This window comes from Doryrhamphus excisus, chromosome 5 (assembly GCF_030265055.1).
Source record: "Doryrhamphus excisus isolate RoL2022-K1 chromosome 5, RoL_Dexc_1.0, whole genome shotgun sequence".
NCBI classification, from domain to species: Eukaryota; Metazoa; Chordata; class Actinopteri; order Syngnathiformes; family Syngnathidae; genus Doryrhamphus; species Doryrhamphus excisus.
In genome coordinates, this window is record NC_080470.1 from 11,102,811 (window position 1) to 11,122,843 (window position 20,033).

At 41.8% G+C, this 20,033-nt stretch overlaps 3 protein-coding genes across 8 annotated transcripts in view; 2 read left to right on the forward strand and 1 right to left on the reverse strand.

Annotated features, from left to right (window-relative positions):
• Window positions 1–44: 44 nt before the first annotated feature.
• npl (N-acetylneuraminate pyruvate lyase (dihydrodipicolinate synthase)) lies at window positions 45–5,464 on the reverse strand. 3 transcript variants are annotated; one of them, XM_058073655.1, is made up of 13 exons: window positions 5,410–5,461; window positions 4,828–4,981; window positions 4,495–4,574; window positions 4,135–4,208; window positions 2,641–2,728; window positions 2,383–2,440; window positions 1,954–2,029; window positions 1,768–1,860; window positions 1,547–1,692; window positions 1,413–1,459; window positions 649–733; window positions 527–566; window positions 45–446 (listed from the first exon to the last, which is right to left on the reverse strand). In XM_058073655.1, the coding sequence occupies exons 3-13, from the start codon at window positions 4,563–4,565 to the stop codon at window positions 298–300; spliced, it is 927 nt and encodes a 308-aa protein (XP_057929638.1). In that variant the 5' UTR covers window positions 4,566–4,574; window positions 4,828–4,981; window positions 5,410–5,461; the 3' UTR covers window positions 45–297. The 3 variants fall into 3 exon arrangements, with proteins under 3 accessions (XP_057929638.1, XP_057929641.1, XP_057929640.1); XM_058073658.1 differs by lacking the exon at window positions 4,135–4,208 and having other exon boundaries at window positions 5,410–5,464; XM_058073657.1 differs by lacking the exon at window positions 5,410–5,461 and having other exon boundaries at window positions 4,828–5,007.
• Window positions 5,271–16,623, forward strand: edem3 (ER degradation enhancer, mannosidase alpha-like 3). 4 transcript variants are annotated; one of them, XM_058073651.1, is made up of 21 exons: window positions 5,271–6,357; window positions 6,449–6,494; window positions 6,734–6,834; window positions 7,069–7,108; window positions 7,220–7,332; window positions 7,402–7,555; window positions 8,179–8,313; window positions 8,476–8,581; window positions 8,753–8,850; window positions 9,004–9,129; window positions 9,208–9,291; window positions 9,490–9,573; window positions 9,753–9,877; window positions 10,183–10,357; window positions 10,436–10,590; window positions 10,678–10,822; window positions 11,896–12,087; window positions 12,178–12,343; window positions 13,068–13,253; window positions 13,511–13,558; window positions 15,347–16,623. In XM_058073651.1, exons 1-21 carry the CDS (start codon window positions 6,269–6,271, stop codon window positions 15,658–15,660), a joined length of 2,682 nt encoding a protein of 893 aa, XP_057929634.1. In that variant the 5' UTR covers window positions 5,271–6,268; the 3' UTR covers window positions 15,661–16,623. The 4 variants fall into 4 exon arrangements, with proteins under 4 accessions (XP_057929634.1, XP_057929635.1, XP_057929636.1 ...); XM_058073652.1 differs by having other exon boundaries at window positions 5,273–6,357; window positions 13,511–13,525; XM_058073653.1 differs by lacking the exon at window positions 13,511–13,558 and having other exon boundaries at window positions 5,277–6,357.
• Window positions 16,624–17,461: 838 nt separating this feature from the next.
• zgc:92140 (uncharacterized protein LOC447854 homolog) overlaps window positions 17,462–20,033 on the forward strand; it is a 31,586-nt gene continuing 29,014 nt past the window's right edge. The window contains exon 1 of the mRNA XM_058073006.1: window positions 17,462–17,716. The gene's annotated coding sequence lies outside the window, so the exon portion shown is untranslated. The remainder of the gene's footprint in view (window positions 17,717–20,033) is intronic.

The following is a 20,033-nucleotide window of genomic DNA, read 5'->3' on the forward strand; positions in this document are numbered from 1 at the left end:
AACAAACAAAAAACAGACTGTGTACATATATTTATACTGTTTATTCTGTATATTTTGTATTTTTCATTCTTTTTTAATAGATGTGTCTGCACCTACTATACCAAAACAAATTCCTAGTATGTGTTTGATCATACCTGGCAATAATCCCTTTTCTGATTCTGATGTGCAATAAAAAAACACAAGAAAGAAAGGTGACAAAAGCCCTTTGTTTGTCCCAAAAGGAGTGTAAATGAATTATTAGTCTTTTATACATCAATTCACAGATACAGTACATAAATGTTTAAGAATGGTAGGACCCTATGGGTTTACAGGGAAGAGGTGCTGATACTTCTGCTTGATGGACAGAGCGTGGTCTTTAGTGCACGGCATCACAGGGAGACGAGGGGGGCCAAGGTGCAAACCGGACACCTCCATCATCAGTTGCTTGTTCACACCCACATCGAATCCTACCAATGAGGAAAAACTAATCAGAAATGGACGGCCCAGAGAGGACTATTTGTATTGAATTTAGTGAACGCACACTCACCGACTTTAATGGCAAAGCTGATGAGTTCTTGCATCTTGAACTGCACAAAAATAAACAATTAAGAATCGGTGACGATATTTGAAATGGAGAAAAGTGGGACACAAAAAAAATGTGATAGCTACCTGAATGCTTCTAGCTTGTGCAAGGTTTCCGTTCTCAAATTCAGACACCAGCTGGTTCATGTGACTTCCCAGATAGTTGTACGTGCTGCGGGCAGATAAATAAATATGAATGACGATTGTTTGCCAATACAGTTGTTAGTGAGCAGGCTACTTCCTGCTTCATGGTACATTATGTTGCTTTGGATGTTTAAATTATTCTGCACCAATATTTAACATGCTTTGTCAGTCCGTACACAACACATTAAGAAAATTTGTTCGATTGTTTTTCTGTAAACCTGATAACTAACCAACTGACAATATCACCCTGGCTACTTCCTGGTTCATGGAGGATGACATTGGATACGATGCGACGATATTAGACAGATGAAAGATTGATCAACACCAAAATTGTATGGAGTCTTCCCTAGTCCATGGGCTATTACTCTGTAAAATTTAAATAAAACTGGCATGGCTGTTTTTATATAATCCTGCTCCCTAGCCAACAAACAATATCACTCAGGCTACTTCCTGGTTCAGTGAAGAATAACATGCTATGATGCAACGTAACTATAAAGACGGATGATGGACGTATATCAAAACTTTATGGGTTCTTCCTTGGCCTGTGAGTTAACCCTCTATAAAGTTTTAAACCCACTAACTTGTTTTACTGGGATTTAACAATGCCAGCCAGACTATGCACCTTTATACAGATCTGCACCAATGAGTAATGTTTGTCATTTTTTGTTTTTGTAATCCATCTATCAAACCAGAACAAAAACACCAACCTGCCGACTGCTCCGTGAGCACCCAACACGAGGGCTGCCAACAGTTGCTAGAAAAGAAAAGAGTGTTCCGTGACGTAACAGTGCCGATCACAGGTCAAAGCAGAGTATATCCTCATGCAGCATAAGCACCAAACCTCATCCACGCCGTACAGGATTGACCAGTGGGGCTGAATGTGGCTGATGCATTGGCCCAAGTCCATCAGGTCACTTCCTGAGAACTTCACACCCCTGAAGGAGGGGATGAGGGTCTCGATTCCTTCTAGCAAATCTCTTGCAGGTACTTATGGACAGCAATAAAAGGAGTAAGTACAACGTGCTTTGCCATGTTTGGAACGCAATCATTAATGACACTGACCAGTAACACCAGTAAGAGCTGGAATATGGTAATAATAGAAGGGCACATTAGGGGCGACGGAAGCCACTGCCTGGAGGTACATCCTCAGTGCCTCTGAGATGACACAAGCATGTCATTCTTCAGTTTTAAACAACGTAACCATAGAGAGATATGTTTTTCCTCCCACTTCTTAAATACATCACATACCTGCAGAGCGTGGTTTGAAGAAGGAGGGAGCAATGACGGCGATCCCATCAGCACTGATCTCTACTGCATGGCGAGCCTGGACAAATCATAATCAAGTCAATAACTACAGCATAACTCATAACATAACACTCATGCCTTGTGTTAATTAGAGTAATGTGCCGTATAATTGGCAACACACACAACTTTTATAGTGTTTTTTGTTAAACTAAATATTTTTTGAGTACATTTTTTAAGCTACAGTACTAGAACCATTAGTTGGACACTTACCACGTTTATTTGTATGTTTACACCTGTTTATTTGACATCTGTTTATTTGTAGGGACACCCAATAGCTGTGCTTTGAGGATTAGTCGATGACGGCCAAAATCGAATAAATCAGATTCAACTATGAAAATAATCTGCATTGTGTCACTACAAATAGGAACTCACCAGCTCCTGGGAATCTTTCAGACTCGTGCAGCCGACGTGCACGATCACCTGCTCCAATCTATACAAGAAAACATACAGTAAACAACACTACACTATAGACTTGAACGTATTTGTTTTTGTGTACGTATTAAGGGCAAGTGTGGTCGCCCCCCACTTGATTCTAGTTATGCTATTCTTTTGTTCCAATATATACTCCATTAACTTTTGTACCTATAGGAACTGTTGAAAGAAATATGGGAATTCCGTGTGATGACTTACTTTCCCTTGGCTTTCCGACACCAGTCCTCTGCCAGTAACTTCCTCTCTGCAACGCTGAGAGACATGCCCTCTCCTGTGGTGCCATTTACTGTGAGCAAGCAGGGTCTTGTTACATTTGTTTTTTAATAACATTAGTGGGAGAATTCAAGAACACATTTCAACAAGCGCAAAGTGGCTTTCAAGAGCAAAACATTATCCAGTGGTCAATGATGAACCTAGTTTATTACATTTATATGCCGTCAACAAAGAATATGTTTTTGAGTTCCCATGAAAACACCAACACAACTCACTGAAAGAAGGAAGTTTTAGGGTAAGTGACATTTAACCGGAATCACATTTGACCTAAGGAAAAGCTGACTGGTCTTTTTCTATCCGGACGTTAGGTTTCAACTCTGTTTCTTCATGTTTACTGTTATGACACATTTTGTTCCAGTGTCAGGAAGACTGCAAGATGACAGTCAGCATCTTTGTCAGGGATTATTGGGCTTGTTGTGAAATCATTCAAACCCGTAGTAAAAGCTGGTTGTTCTGGTGATCAAGTTCAGATGAAATGGCTGTAATTTAAATGTTATGTTTGCGAATAAAATATTCCGTGAAACATATCGACAGCAAGGGCCGTGTGGTTAGCACACAGGCCACACAGCTAGGTGACCACTCGATTCTTCTCTTAGGCATCTCTGTGTGGAGTTTGCATGTTCTCCCCTTCTCTTCCACATTCCAAAAACATGCTAGGTTAATTGGCGACTCCAAATTGTCCATAGGTATGAATGTGAGTGTGTATGGTTGTTTGTCTATATGTGCCCTGTGATTGGCTGGCGACCAGTCCAGGGTGTACCCCGCCTCTCGCCTGAAAACAGGTGGGATAGGCTCCAGCATACCAACAAACCTCAAGAGGATAAGCGTTATAGAAAATGGATTGATGGATGGATATCGACAGCAAGTCATATCAGCTTGGTCTTACAGCCGTACCACAGGGGTAAAGTTATACTTCAATTCCGATATTAATGCCGACATCAGATTTCTTTTCTTCACATGTACATTGTATTTGATGATTGCATTATGTATTTTCAAGTGACATCTGATATCACTGCGGTTACATCTGTTGTACATATGCACACAAGCTGCACCGTAAAGCGACATGGAAGTTAACAATAACACAAACTTTAAATGGTCTGTACACCAGTAACGTGCCATATTATGACATTATTTAATGCTTTTACAGTACTGATTGTTGGATTTTGATTACATCAGGCTCTGTGAATCGACCAGCATTATTGATGCCTTGGACTATCTGTGGTTGTGTAAATAAAGACGCGGCTACTACTTGAGGAGTTACGGTGCCCTAGGTGAGCATCTTATAGTCGAGAGTGGTTTTATGTTGTTCAACAGATCTCCCAACAGGAAAACAGGTTATGGTAATAAGGTTAGCACAGGCTGACAGAGGTATGCACAAGGACAAAGTACTGAAAAGAAGAATCCACTTGGAAAACTCACCAAATATGCTATTTACACCTTGCTTCTCTGTCAAGTAGTCAATATAAGCTCCAATCTCTGATAGGTTGACCTCACTGTTTTGGGGGAAACAAATACACTGTAGCCCTTGATATTTAGCAACGTGACACTACAAGAATTTACCCGAGTTTCAGGTACAGGCAAATTAAAAGTAGCACCTTAACTTTCAAAACCATGCAGATGCTTGATTTGTCTGCTTTCCCTCATATTTAGTCATCTGCCTGTATCTGAATAGGCATTTCCCTATCTTGCAAGAGGAAATCAAGTTTTACTCTATCACTGTACTATAAACACTGTATGATATGTGTACAACTAAAAAGAAAATGGAAAGAAGTTACGTACCCTTGGGAGGTGAATGGAGTGAATGTAGCCGCAACAAGCCCAGTCAATTTTTTCCCAGCCGTTTGAGCCATAATAGCCGACTGGTCCATTGCACAATAACATGTAAAACATAACAATATATGAATGAATACATATAATACTGCACTGATTATCTTGTATTTGAAGCCACCGTTTATTTCGCAGGATGCATCAACACGCTACCAAAAAAGTAGGCTAAAATGACTGGTGAAGTCTGGAAGCAAGATGACAGGAAACACTATGCAAATGAGAAATTCCGTCGAAAAGAGTAAAACATTATTTCGTTTCAGCTGCTGTTTACATGTCAAAACTCACCCTTTCCCTGTGAGCTCACGCCAATTTTACTTTTGGGGAAGTCGCGTCAGGATTTTAAGCATGGTTTAACTTGCTGGCTTGTTTTCTACTGGTTGGTGTCAGTCAGTCAGTGGGTTTGTGATGATCCGGTCACATGACAGCGTCACGTTCAAGGCTTCACGGGAAATGGAGTTTACGCCATGAAAAATAATCAAGCACTCATGTTAGCAGATCTAAATCACGGCTTTTTAATAGTTTACAGACAATGATGTAACTATTTCAACAAACACATTGCCATTTTTCCACGTGTCCACAGTCAACGTAAAAATGTATGTTATATTAACCCTTCTCTCTACCACCACAGAATGTATTGTTAAACCAATCGAACACATTAGAGTTGCATTCATGGCGTGAATATACATGCTTGTTATTGCTATTGTTAACGTACTTTTCAACGTATGTTTGCCTTAAACTGGACGTAGGTATAATCTGGCATTATATTCGCATGTACTTGTCTGTGTGTGTTCATGTTTTTTAGTTAATATGCTGTCACTGTCACTTTCTTGAGGATTTACCACAACAATTTTCAAGGCGTCGGTATACCTGGGGGTGTTGGGGGGTACGCCATTGCCAGGAAGCGGATGTTGTTGACGGCTTCCTTTCAACTACTTCCGGTTTTAATGACAGGCTAACACCGAAAAAGCAGAACACGGCTAGTTTGACCTCCTTTTTCGTGTGATTTCATGGACAGGCGGTGTTTTACGAACAATGGCTTCTGTTAACCAATGGAATTATTTTCAATCATCTTATGGTTTTGTCGTGTCAGTGTGGCTAACAACTCGGTGAGTTAGCATACCGGTTGGCTAGCTCGCTAATGAAATAATGGCAAGTGTTCGGCTCCTTCTCACTAAAGATGACGAAACACATTCGTTAACACTGCGGGATTACTAACCATAATTATTGGCCAATATGGACTGTTTGGTTATATAATTTAATAAGAGGGCAGTGGCCCTTTTGGATGTTTACTTAAGTTAAAAGCATTTGTTTTTTAGTGCGAAAGTTCAGAAAAGTTTTAAATGTTGCCAAGGGAAGGACACGTAAGTTGACACACCTATGAATTTATTAATACATCTGCTAAACTGTATACAATTTGGGGGAAATATAAAGTGTCAACGTGTCACACATCCTGATTTCAGTAGATCCGGTTTGGAAAAGTAAACAAACAGCCCAACTAACCACTGACACGTGATACATGTTGCATTTATTGACAGGAGATTGAGTGCAAGTGGCCTGGATATAACTAGGGAAGTAACAAGTGGCCTGTTATTGACTATGTAATCCTTCATTACTTGCCATGTGAGCATGATTTTAAAGATGTACTCTTGTTAGATTTGTGTTGATGTGATCAGATAGTGGGGGCTTAGTATAGTTTAGGTATATACTTTTTTCCGCATCTGCCACAATGCCATCCGCCCTGTTCATCTTGGTGCTGCTTGCAGCCTTATGTAGCCTGGGATGTGCCATGTCACGGGAGGAGAAACAAAAGTTGAGGTGAGTTTGAGAAAACTAAAACTATATTGTCACACACATTGATTGATCGTAAAGATATTGATCTGGTTTGTCCGGTCTCTCTTCTCGAAAGGACTCAAGTGGTTGAGATGTTTGACCATGCATACCAAAATTACATGGTAAGTATTCATTGCAGAATCTTAACCTATTCCATCTTTATTTCCTTTGATTTGTGCTTCCTCCCAAAATGTCTGTTATATTTATTCCATCCATGGCCCGCCTCCGGGCATGCCCACTCCGCTGTGATTGGTCACATGCCCAAAGTGCTTCCTAACTATGAACCATATAAGGACATGGTTACAACATGAGTTACATTATTGTATGCAATGTGATTAATGTGGTTGTCCATTGTCCCAAGGACCATGCATATCCAGCCGATGAGCTGATGCCTCTAACATGCAGAGGAAGAGTACGTGGACTGGAACCCAGTCGGGGCGATGTAGATGATGCGCTGGGGAAGTGAGTACTGAACTTCCTGGGTGTATCACATTTATCCTTAATTTTCATACTAAACTACAAACCGGCATATAACCAGCAAGACTAGGAAGCAACTAGGGAATGCCAACTACATCTTTAGCATGAGCTGCTAGGCTAGCAGCATTGTGGTGTCCCACTAGTTCTGACAGTAAAAGAATGCAAAAAGCATACATTGTTCTTACTGATGTCCCTTTAACAGTTATTTGTCACCTCTAGGTTTTCTTTGACACTCATAGACACTCTGGATACTCTTGTGGTGAGTTGTCTTTTACTGATAAGTGATAAAACAAAGAAAGATATTGCAAAGGTTTATTAATCCTTTGGTTATGTGTGTAGTCAGGCCTTTTAATACCAAATGTCTTTCCAGCTTTTGAACAAGACAACAGAGTTTGAGGCAGCGGTCAGGAGAGTCCTGGCAGATGTGAGGTTGGACAATGACATTGTGGTGTCTGTCTTTGAAACCAACATTCGTGTCCTCGGGTAGGAAAGCACAATTCAAAATGCTTAATCCAAAGTATCTGTGGCATGTTTGGTGTTCTGCTCTTGAAGAGGTCTGTTGGGCGGCCACTCTATGGCCGTGATGCTGAAAGAAGATGGTCAACACATGCAGTGGTACCGGGATGAGCTGCTGCACATGGCTAAAGACCTGGGCCTCCGGCTGCTGCCAGCCTTCAACACCAGCAGTGGCCTTCCTTACCCCAGGGTGAGAAACACACACACACACACACACACACACACACTTGGTCTTCGGTCTGTCACACTCGGTCTCGCTTGTGCTTTATAGTTATTTTGGACTTTTGCACAAGTGCTGTATATAGTGGCCAAGGGCATTCATTTATTCAAATACGTGGAGTAACAGCCATTTATGAGAGGTGTGACATTACTGGTAGAATACTTTTATAGGCACAAAATGCATTTTTTATAGTATGCTGTGGTGCAGATGCCACAGGTTAGACCCAGTCACTGGAGATGCCCTACAGAAACGATCTTAAGCACATATAAATGCATAAAAATGAAGACAAATCAAACCTTGCAACTCTAGCCAAGTACATTCTTTCCATAAGATGCAATGTAAATCTGATGGTGGCCAGTTCCAGTGTGTACCCTGCCTCTTGCCTATAATTTAGCTGTGATGGGCTCCAGCATACCCCTGTGACCCTAATGAGGACAAGCGGCATAGAAAATGGGTGGATGGATGATGTAAATCCAATTAATTTGTTCTAAATACCCTAAAATGTTAACACAAAGCAAGATTCCACTGTATCTGCTTCCTCCTTATCATAATTTATTGTAATACATAATTAATATGCTTCTGATTCTCAATAGGTAAACTTGAAATACGGCGTCAGAGGTCCTGAGGCAAGGACAGGCACAGAAACGGACACCTGCACAGCGTGCGCAGGGACCATCATCCTGGAGTTTGCTGCCTTAAGTCGCTTCACCGGTGATCCTGTATTTGAGGTTGGACTCTCATCAGCAACATTCAGAGCCTTTTGACTCATTGCAATCATTGTCATCCTTTGGTAATAAGTCTCTCAGCTGTGTGTCACCAATACAAAAACATTGTTAATATTTGGTGATTAATCAATTAACTGTAATTAATAATTTTCCTTTACTACACAGGCCCATGCTCGGAGAGCCCTGGACTTTCTTTGGGAGAAGAGGCAGAGGAACAGCAATCTGGTGGGAACAACCATCAACATCCACTCAGGAGAGTGGGTCCGCAGGGGTGAGAGTAGCAGTGTGGATGAGATACGGAAGCACTGTAGCTCGAAAGGAAAAGGAACATGGCTGATGGGAATATAATAATAATATACAAACTGCGTCGTGAAGGAAATATTTTTGCATTGGAGGAGTCAACATTGATTTGTGTTATGATTCATGTATGCTGTGTTTCCAGATAGTGGAGTTGGAGCAGGGATTGACTCGTACTATGAATACTTACTGAAGGCCTATGTTCTCCTGGGAGATGACCAGTTTCTGCATCGCTTCAATATTGTGAGCACACACACACACACGCTTACTGAGATACATAACAGCAACAGGATAATTCAGTCTAATTATAGGCTATAGATCAGTTCCAGTTCAGATGCTCACTTTTGTGGGTGTCTATCATAGCATTAATTATTGGACTGTGTTCTTCCCACTCAGCACTATGCATCTATAATGAAGTACATTAGCCAGCCTCCCCTGCTGCTAGATGTCCACATCCACAAACCTCTGCTTCCAGCTCGGACCTGGATGGACTCTCTGCTGGCTTTCTTTCCCGGCCTCCAGGTCAGATTAGATCATTTGATTGGAAGTGTTTTTTCCAAAATGCAATTTCATTCAGTATTACTACTGTTGTCATCTTAGGTGTTGAAGGGGGACATCCGTCCAGCCATTGAGACTCATGAAATGTTGTATCAAGTTACCAAGAAACACAACTTCCTGCCAGAGGTAATCGGATGTTGTTCGACTATCCTGAAATACAATTTAACATAAGGGGATAGGTAGGGTTTGTGGCCGTTCTAAACCAGACTGCAGTGTCATTTTCGGAGGCTATTTGCCGACATTTGTAACGCATCTAAATGTTATGTAGCTTACAGTGCTGTAGTTCTCCACAGATCCTTTCACTCTACCCCATGTGTCCCCTAGGCTTTCACTACTGATTTCAGGGTGCACTGGGCCCAGCATCCTCTGAGGCCAGAGTTTGCAGAGAGCACCTATTTTCTTTACAAGGTAACTAATGTATATAACATTATGCAGATCAACTGAAGTTACATTTGCATTTTTGCAGTTTAATGCTATATGCATTAAACTTATTCAAAACCACAAAAGTAGTAATAAATCATAAATCATTCTTAGTATGAAATAAATGACACTATAATGTCATTGTAATGACTGCATTCTCACTCCAGGCCACAGGTGACTCATACTACCTGGAAGCAGGTCGCACCATCCTGGACAACCTCAACCGCTTTGCTCGTGTTCCCTGCGGCTTTGCTGCAATGAAGGACGTGCGCACCGGTAGCCATGAAGACCGGTGAGAATAGAATTGATGAAGGCGTGTCCAAACCTTTTCCACCACATACAGGGCCACATACAGAAAAATTGAAGGATGCGGGAGCCATTTTGGTAGATTATGTGGATTAAAGATGCTAAAACCAATCCAATGTAGTTAAGTACATGCTACATGCTCGCTATGCTATCAGAACAAAATATCAACCTCTCTGTTTTGTGACAAAGCGTTTTAGAAATTATAGTTAGGAATTTATTTGACACTAATTAATTGTTATGACATACACAAAATTGTTGCGGAAATCAATAACAATAATATTTTCTCCTTAGTATGGACTCTTTCTTCCTTGCGGAGATGTTTAAGTACCTTTTCCTGCTCTTTGCCGATGGGGAGGACCTACCCTTTGATGTGGAGGACTACGTCTTTACGACCGAGGCACATCTTTTGCCTCTGTCTCTCTCCACAGCCCCTCGCTCTTCCTTTTTAGTTCCCTCAAATACAACGGTAATATTTTCCACCATTGCATCTAACGAGACGTGTCCAAACAGAACAGTTTCTAATAGAACATTCTATATGCTCAAGATACTTGAGTCAGAAGAAGAGTTGGATGATTCAAACTTCGACTGGACCTGCCCCAACACGCGCCTCCTGTTCCCTGACCCAGCCTTTCCCCATAATCTGAGGGAACCAATTCGTAGCGTGGTGGACAAGAGCTGTCCACGTCCTGCTCCTTACAGGTAATTCTTGCCTGCATGCTCGATACTACTATGTTTGTTTTGTGTATCACAATGAAATACCCCTATCTTGTTTCTTCCCCCGTCCAGGGAGCCCGGCATGGGAACCCCTCCCCTGAGAGCACAGGACTTCATGGCAAACAACCCGGAGCATCTGGAACTGCTGAGAAGGATGGGTGTCAGCCTGATCCACCTGAAAGATGGCAGGGTGCAGCTGGTGCAGCATGCTACGCAGGTACACAATGTGTTTACATATTTCCACAAGTTATATCACAAGTTGCGAGCGGTAAATTCATGTGATGACATCTCCAGTTTGATCCACTGTGATCGGTCACATTTCCAAGTGCTTCCAAATACTTCCGAACCCTACTTTCTAATTTTGTGGGTATAGGAGTTGATAATAAATAAATACAGCCTTTTAGACTTGAAAAGTGGTTATGGGGCTACTGGTAGCTCATGAGCTACTGGCTGGAGACCCCTGATTTACCATGTTTACATTCATGGAGTGGTAACGTAGGTCCGTGTTTACTGAGTGCAGGCATAGTCTGACATTAATGACGAGAGCGGTTGGCTAATACCGTGGTTCTCCCCACCTATGTAGACATGCAACGACATAGTGTGTCCGACATTAATGCACCTTTCCTGGCGAGAGCGCGAATAGTGCTCTTTACTTACCTTTGTTTCGACACATTTTGCACATTTAGATAAATTGATTCATTCATTTTCTACCGCTTATCCTCACGAGGGTCGCGGGGGTGCTGGAGCCTATCCCAAGCCTGTCTTCGGGCGAGAGGCTGGGTACACCCTGGACAGGTCGCCAGCCAATCACAGGGCACATATAGACAAACAACCATTCACACTCACATTCATACCTATGGACAATTTGGAGTCACCAATTAACCTAGCATGTTTTTGGAATGTGGGAGGAAACCGGAGTACCCGGAGAAAACCCACGCATGCACAGTACCTCAATTGTTTTAATGATTGATTGGTCCCATCCAACAAAAATGTTTTTTTTGGTCTGTGTCTAAAAATAAATGTGTGATGTGATTCTGTTGGTGTCTTTTGACAGCGTTGAATTGTATTGTTACCCTTGTATCTAGATGCGGATTGAATCGTCTATCACAACAGGATTTACAACCCTAGTCGATTTGTGATGTAGTTTCAGTCAAATGTTTAGAGACGCCTTGTCTTGCTTTTTCATGCGGAAGTGTCTCCAAACTGTCAATGGCTCCATAATGGTGACTATCATCTTCTTCCCATCCTTGATGAGTAACTTTCTCACTTCCCTGCTTCCTCCCCTCGCAGGCAGTGAGCCCCATAGCAGCAGAGGATGGCATACGCTTCATGCAGGAAATGATGGAGCTTTCCAGCCAGCAACAGAAAGAGCAGCTGCCACCTCGAGCCATTCAGATTGTCTCCCATCCCTTCTATGGCAGGGTGGTACTGACCGCCGGCCCGGCACAGTTTGGCACAGATTTGTCCAAAAGCACAACAGGGGTGAGCATTCTTGACAAGAATGCTTCTCACTGAACTCAATATACTGTACAAGTCTGTTCCTATTGTAATATTAATCCTTCATACATGTAGGTTCGTGGCTTTGTGACGATCGCCGAGCCTTACACCGGCTGCAGTGAGATCACCAATAGCGAGTACGTACGAGGCCACATCGCTTTGCTCCAGAGGGGCCAGTGTATGTTTGCAGAGAAGGCCCGACACATCCAGAAGGCCGGCGCCATCGGAGGCATTGTCATCGGTGAGTGTGCGAGCAAGCTGCTTGATTCCACAAGGGGGGAAGAAGAACCCGTTGATTAGATTAGTGGTGAATAAATAAGATTACCTCGAAGACAGCCAGTCGGATAAGTCAATTGAATTTTGTCTATGTCATACTTGTGTAAATTATCTTCCATAACAACCACCTTCATTGTTGTCATCCATTGTTGTACGAGAAATGTATGACATATTAAGTAATAATTTATTTTCTGCCTTGTATTAAGAAAAACCTGCCCAAAACCAAAATAAATTTAAAGGTCATGTTTTATATACTTTTCAACAATTTTAAGTAACAATACTGTATTGGGAGTGTGTTTTTTAAGATTGAATTAATGTTATTGCTAAAGAGCTGTGTTATCCACGACTGTCTCTGACAGTGTGTGTCTCCAAGAAGCGCTATTGTCGACTCTTTCCAATTTTTACACAAGTTCTAGGGGCATCTACTATGCTTGGAAAGTCATAAAAAATTCACTTTTGTGTAGTAGGGTACCTAACAGGCATTCATGGGTCACTGTGGCTATGACAGATGCTCTTATCGCCCTCATTACAAGGCAGTGTGCCATTAGTCAGATAGTAATGGTTAAATCCTACACGTTGTTTCTTTAAATGACCAAAGTGATACTACATGCTGTGTGTCCAAGGTAATATGGATTAATAATTAATGCACTATATAAATGTGCTTCAAAATCTGTTTCCCTGTCTTGTAGACGACAACGAGGGAAGCAGTAGCGACACAGCCCCTCTCTTCCAGATGGCCGGCGATGGCCGCAGCACGGAAGACATCACCCTGCCCCTCCTCTTCCTCTTTCACAAGGAGGGCAACATCCTCCAGGAGGCGCTTAAGGAATACCGGGAGGTGGAGGTCCTGCTGAGTGACAAAGCCCGCGACAGAGGTGTGCCACTCTCTCTCATATATTCCGCAACTCTTGCTTGTTTGTGTCTTCTGGTCCTCACCCGTTCATTGTCTTCATCATGAATTAAAGATGAGGTGGAGCGAATGTCAGTGACTCACTCCCCAAGACCACTTGCTTTGGTTCCGTCATGGAGGCAGTTTATCAATATTACACCAACACGCTTTCTCTCCCACGCCTTCTTATTATTTTGCTTTCTGTTCTTTCCTCCCCACCCCCTACATCTTCTGGATAAACAGCAGCCATATTCAAAGGTAAAGCTCTTCCCGGAAGCCTGTTTGAGGGCAGTGAGTATTTTTTCTCTTCATCCTCATGCATCACCATCCCTCCTACAAGGGAAACTGCACTTTTTTTATTTTGCCCATCATTCACAATCTTTATGTGAAACACGAACACATATTTCTTTCCCTTTTCTGTGCTGTTGCCCTTTAAGACTGCAAATTCCTGGCAGCTAATTGAGTCATATGTGATATTCCCTTCTGACTCATTCATGCCTCACCAATCTGTAGTTCACATGTTGCAGGTCTGGACAATCATAATGTTTATATCACTGCATTATTCCAGAGGGACTCAAAATTAATTTATAGGCTCCTTTTCTACTGAGCAGTGTAGGGTATTTCCATTGGCAGACATAGTATCATACCCACACCATAGTGTCCACTTTCCTGCACCACTCCATTTTCTTGCTGCTTTCAGTGTCCTTTGGAGTAAAATTCACCTCTTTGTAACTTTTTGAGGATAGTCGTCCCTCGTTTATTGTGGTTGATTGGTTCCAGACCCGACCTTGATAAGTGAATTTCCACAAAATAGGATTCAGTATTAATAAATTTAATATTTTTAGAGTATAGAAAAACTGTTTATGGTTTTTGAAATACAGTCACCGGTTTAAACATGAGAATACTACAGAGCTAACCAGCCTCCAGTTTATTTACTCTAAACTTGGAATGGATTGGGGAAGAAGAACAAAGAAATCAAAAACTTACCACTTCCACACAGAATGGGAGGAGATCTAATCTAACGTAGTCTCTCCAAAATTAACATTACTGACACATAGTTACGAGAATACTACATATAACTTGTCTTTCAATATTTTTTGACTAATAAGCTTCAACCACCAAACATCCATCCATCTATCCATTTTCCATACCGCTTATCCTCACGGCGAGTATTTATTTGAGTTTTTCAAAAAACGTGATACAGTGAGGCAGAGATGTTTGAACCACGAATTGGCAAGTGATGACACTACATGGCTAGAAATGTAATAAACATGCATTTTAATGTTGGCTTAGCTTGTTGGTTGACGCTACCATTATGTCCTCCATAGTTTCCACTTCGCTGCAGCGGCCCTCTGTCTTCTCTTGTCTTCTCTCTTAAAATTGCTCCCTTGCAAACAGCTACGCAAAGTAAACACAGGAGACCCTCATTCTCCTGTGTTGCTGTTGTTTATTAGCCTGTATTGACTGATGCATTCAATGCAGTATAGCACATTCTAAGTAGAGCTGAGCTGGTACTGTGCCTGTCCAAAAATAGTATTGTGTACGTGTCGCTATGTTTACAAGTACAATACTTCCTGTCAAAGACTCAAAATTCCTTTTGAAAATAATATTCCTTTCGATGGGGATATCCCGATAGGCATAGAAAAGTAGTAACCCAGGTTTTTTAAAAAACAGAATATGAGGATATTGGTTTTTTTCTAAAGGGTTATTGGTGTTTACATGGCCGTGCGCAACCGCGTTATTGCTAATATTCTGGTTATTTGACTGCATGTAAACGTAGCCATTGTTGTCACCCTTAGCCATGCATTTGTAGTGATGTGTATTTATGGAAACATCATTTCAATTGAATATTAATTTCCATCTCTGCCAAATTCCTAGCTATTTTTGCCAGTTTTTTCCACCTCCCATGTGGTTGTGTAACAACATGAGAGATTTCATCCTGTGAGTCACCACAGGCATCATGCTGCTATAGCTGGCAGCCTCTTTGTCAACACCGCTCTATTTTTCGACTGAGAGGAGGAAACATTGCGCCAGTGTGCAGCACGTCTTTCTGCCCACCACCGATTGCTTTCTTTTCAGGTGCAGACATCGTCAACGAGGCAGAGGAGGGCTGCCAAACTGAGGCCACGACTCCCACTTCTTTCGGCCAATCACAGTCGAGCACGGCAGAGTCGGAAGGATCAGAGGTCATTTCATCAAAGGAAGATCCAGACACAAGTCCAGCAGTGGACATCAATCCTACGGTATCATCTGAACCGGTAAAAAAGGACTCTGAGAAGAAAGTGGAGCCTGAAAGTGACGCAGACTCCAACAGCCAATCGGTGGATGAACTGCTGGCCGATTGGCGCGAGGACCTGGAGGCGTTCCGGCAGATGGAGAAAGACGAGCTTTGACATCACCCGCAGTCCAACATGAACATTTAGTGGTTGTGACCATAAGCTTTTTCTTCCTCTCTTGCTGTGTGCGGGCGGCATGCAGTGCCAAGGCTGGCCACGCAAATGCATTAGCGGACCGTAGTGGAGTCCTGTTAAGCCTGGTTGATGACAGATGAGACACCAGGATTCTTACCTCACTTTGTCAGATATTTCTTTTTAACACTTAATGACTAATTGTTATCAAGAAGCAGTTTTTGTGCAACTTCCACCGATATCCACCAAGTAATTATGGAAAATGACCCAAATATCCCTCATTGGTAACCATTCATTTTCTATTCCACTCCAAATTGATCATAGGTATGAATGTGAGTGGGCATGGTTGTTTGTCTATATGTACCCTGTGATTGGCTGGCGACCAGTCCACGGTGTACCCCGCCTCAAGCCGGAAATCAGCTGGGATAGGCTCCAGCATACCTATATTGATAACAAAAGTGGAAAGATCACCACCAATTTGGCGCAACATTTTTTGTGCTTAATCCTCTTAATTTACAAACATAACCTCCTTAGTGAAAATGATTCCCTCCACTGTCTTCGATGCATTTCTGAGTCTTCTTTTAATGTAAAAGCAGCATCATCGTCTACCAATCTTATTTAATTAAATGTGATTATAAATTGTTGTTTTCAAGGGCGTGGTTGTAATACAACTTTGGGGCAAACTTTCAACCAGACATATACGTCACCTGACAGTGTAAATATGTATTTGTCGATATTTATTGACTGAAATGATACAAAAACTGTGCTCAGGTTTCTGGCTAAATTGTCCCATACATGCCGTATATGTCCCTCCCAGCAGCATGCCACGCCTGTGTTGGCCACAGGGGGGTGCTAAAGGATCTGTCGCTCAAACAAACAGGAGCAGAATTAACATGATGAATAAATGATCACGATTAAATGAATAAAAGTTGAGAAGTGATTTGTAAAGACTGTGATGGATCTGTTTGAACAATGGGAAAATGTGGAGATGTTGAGTGAAGTGTTTAATACATATATTAATATATTTAGTTTTATGTATTTACAGTATATGTATAATTTTGAAAATATAGTTTCAATGACCACTTCGTGTATGTGTATCAAAATGTGTTTTTTATATGACCTAGTCTGGCATTTTATAGTAGTTTTTATCTTTATACCATCAAATGACGAGATTGATACCTGTAGAAAGATACTGTACAATGAAATTCAGTGCTATTTCAATGCACATTAATTCAATGCACATTAATTCAATGCTATTTTATTTGTAATTCTACAGCTTAAACTCATAACAGCTATATATATATATATATATATATATATATATATATATATAGCTGTGATTCATAAACCCCATGGACAGATAGACATCATTCATAAATCCCATAAAAAGACACTTATTTATATCCATATTTTCATACATTATTTTTAGATTTCTATTATATTTTCAATAGTATGTTAATTTAATGTGTATGTTTTTTATGTTAATTCTAAAAGCTGAATAGATAAGATAGGTGAAGCCAGTTTTTAGGGGAGGTTTGAATGTTGCCCCAGGGCTCGAATTCGGCCCTGGTGATAACCGGATTATCTGTACATGGCATTTAAAAGAAAAACATTTGTAATTATTTGTCTATTTAGACATTTTCTTCCATTTTAATAGAGGATGGAAAGGTCCTTCAAGGTTTGAAAGTGACCAGCATCACGTTAATGATTTACGCTGTATACATTATAAATACACGACCTTTAAAGGCCTGGTGAGGAGACGAGATCATTTCTACAGCTGGAACCGGGACTTGGAGGTGGAGGAGGAGGGTTCGGTCCGGCTCGGCTCAAGCAGTGATTGGTGGGTTTGTTCCGCGGCAAGATGGCTGCGTTGGCGCCGCAGTCAATAGCGGCATCCTGGTGGAATGACGCAAGCCACACAGCTCGCCTCAGTCCTCCGAGGCTCCAATCTCCATAGCGCAGATTCCCACCGAGCAGCCAGGAAGACGGACCGGCTTACTAGCCTCTCAAACGAACCGAACGGAACCGGCGCCTCTTCTGAGTAAGTAGCCCCCTGTTGTCCGCTTTTCGGGTGGCATTTTCCCCCCAAAGTAGCTTCCTTCTCTGGTTACGTTTTTGTTGTTGTTTCTGTGCTTCCTGCACGCTGGGTTGTGTTGCTGCCGACAAGGAGGAGAAGGAGGGACAGTAAACGGCTCAAAAAACGCCAAAAAAAGCCTTCATTTGTTGTTGTGTTTTCACGGCGAACCTGCCCTCCTCAACCCGCAGTAAGAGGAACACCTATCCGCCTTAACAAGGCCCCTTTCGTCGGGGTGAGGCACTCAACAGATGGAAGTCAGCGAGAGTGGAAATGAAACTACTAATGCCACTCTATGTATGTATCTAGAGAATGAATGTATGTTTGTATGTATGTATGTATATGCTGACTAGGGGGACAAAGTGTCCACTGTTCTCAGCAGACAGCTGGACACATCTGTTTAAAGCCGCAAGACAACACTGTAAACATGTGTGTTTGTTTAGACACACATACAGCTTGATGTTAGGAACTCTATGCTGTGGGGGGTCTAAATTATTTTATTTGTTTTATACTCAAATAATACAATAGAAGCTCACCAGAAAAAGTTCAAATAGCTTACCTAGCTAACTTACTTAGCTAACCCTAAATGATCCACACCTTCATATTATATGTACAGCCATACAACAAATGACTGTGTGTTGTTTTATGACTAACTTGCTTATTAATCAGTTCCTGTATTGCATTCCATACCACAATTTACTGATTTACTGTCCTCTGTTGACTAATCAACCAACTATGCAACGCAACTAAGAAAGATACACACCTTTTTACACACACCTTCAGTTCATTGTATTTGTATTGCACCTAATCACAACAGTTATCACGTGGCGCTTTACACATGGAGGTCACATTCATAAATGATAAACAGAACCGAATGAAAGCAAGCACCAATCCATAATCCATAATTTACTGTCTTCCTTTATAACTAACAAACATAAAAACTAACCTAACCAATCTTGTCTCCACAGCCTTATCCCATTCCATACTCTAGTCACGGCAAACTAACTATGTTGTTTGTGTATTTGATGAAAAGCGTGCTACGTGCAGGTAAAAGTTCCAGTACAGTATAGAGAATGAATCCCTACGTGTCCATTAGGCAGATTACAGCGGCTGGCTGATGTATTTAAGGATGCAGCGCGGCCATTAGGGCTCTCTAGATATCCGAATGCGATCAGCGCCAGATTACAACATCCGTTTGGTGGCTCTGCTGCGACCCGCTTGGCGTGAAAGTAGGTTGTTGTGGCCAGGATGGCATTTTATGCACAAACCACACTGATGTGTCCAGCTGACTCTCTCTATGAGTGATGGAGTGTATTCACTAGTGGCTCAACCCCTTCATACTTTCTTCTCTGTATCCTCTTACTGTTTTGACCCTCCTGCCAACTTTTGAGGTAATCGCCATCCGTAAAGGTGAATGATGTCACTTTACTCGCGGGCTGCTTGATGACTCTGCTGAGGTGGGAGCAGTCAGGTGTGATGACGTGGTCGTATATTTTTTGCAGCGCAGGCGAACCTTGAAGTCAGCGTAACATGACCCCACAGCGTTGTGTGTCTCTGCCCTTCAGCTGGCCTCGCCCGCATCATAACAACAATAAGAGTTTTAAGGAACCATCCACACTGCACTTGTCGCCCCGCCTTTTTTTTATTCGAGAGGACAGATCAAGTCTGTGGTCTGTTTTTGTCACGTGGATGTGTTTACAATGCATGTCCAGAGTCCAGTCCGCGTCACACCCAGGCAATTCATTCCCGTCCCTCCTTATCTTTTGTATTCACACTGGATCCACACCTTTAACCTGTTCCATAACTACTGTTTACTTCTTGACTGACAGTTTAATCAGGAAAAGTGGTAAAAATCCACACCTTTATTCCATCTCTTCCCTATCATGACTTACTGTCTCCCTTCATGACGGGCTAACTAACCATGCTTTTATATTGGATCTTATAAAACTGTATATCTCATGAAGATTCTACCTAGGATAGATACAAGTTACAGCATACCAAGTAATTACTAACTGTGGGTGAGAAAAATCCACACTTTTTAGCTTGTCAATTCTATACCACAATTCCTTGGGTTCTTTTTTCACTAACTAGGCTACACTTAGACTGCAGGGTATGATGCCCAATTTTAATTTTTTGTTGAAATCTAATGCGGTCATTCACAGTAGCAAAAAAAAAATGTGACTGCTTCACTGACAGTAACTTTATCCAAGACCTGCACGGGAAAAACCACACCTTTCAGTGATGTATAGGTTGGTTATATGCTACCTGATCTTTCAGACTGCAA

Bases quoted from the DNA above. Each gene is read 5' to 3' on its own strand.
- edem3 (XM_058073654.1), top strand. From the start codon at position 6,269: ATGCCATCCGCCCTGTTCATCTTGGTGCTGCTTGCAGCCTTATGTAGC. The intron at 6,495-6,733 runs GTAAGTATTCAT...CATTGTCCCAAG, and splicing joins ATGCATACCAAAATTACATG to GACCATGCATATCCAGCCGA. The intron at 9,130-9,207 runs GTCAGATTAGAT...TTGTCATCTTAG, and splicing joins CTTTCTTTCCCGGCCTCCAG to GTGTTGAAGGGGGACATCCG.
- npl (XM_058073655.1), bottom strand. From the start codon at position 4,565: ATGGCTCAAACGGCTGGGAAAAAATTGACTGGGCTTGTTGCGGCTACA. The intron at 2,729-4,134 runs GTGAGTTTTCCA...GCTTGCTCACAG, and splicing joins AGGTGTAAATAGCATATTTG to TAAATGGCACCACAGGAGAG. The intron at 447-526 runs GTGAGTGTGCGT...CCTCATTGGTAG, and splicing joins CAGCTTTGCCATTAAAGTCG to GATTCGATGTGGGTGTGAAC.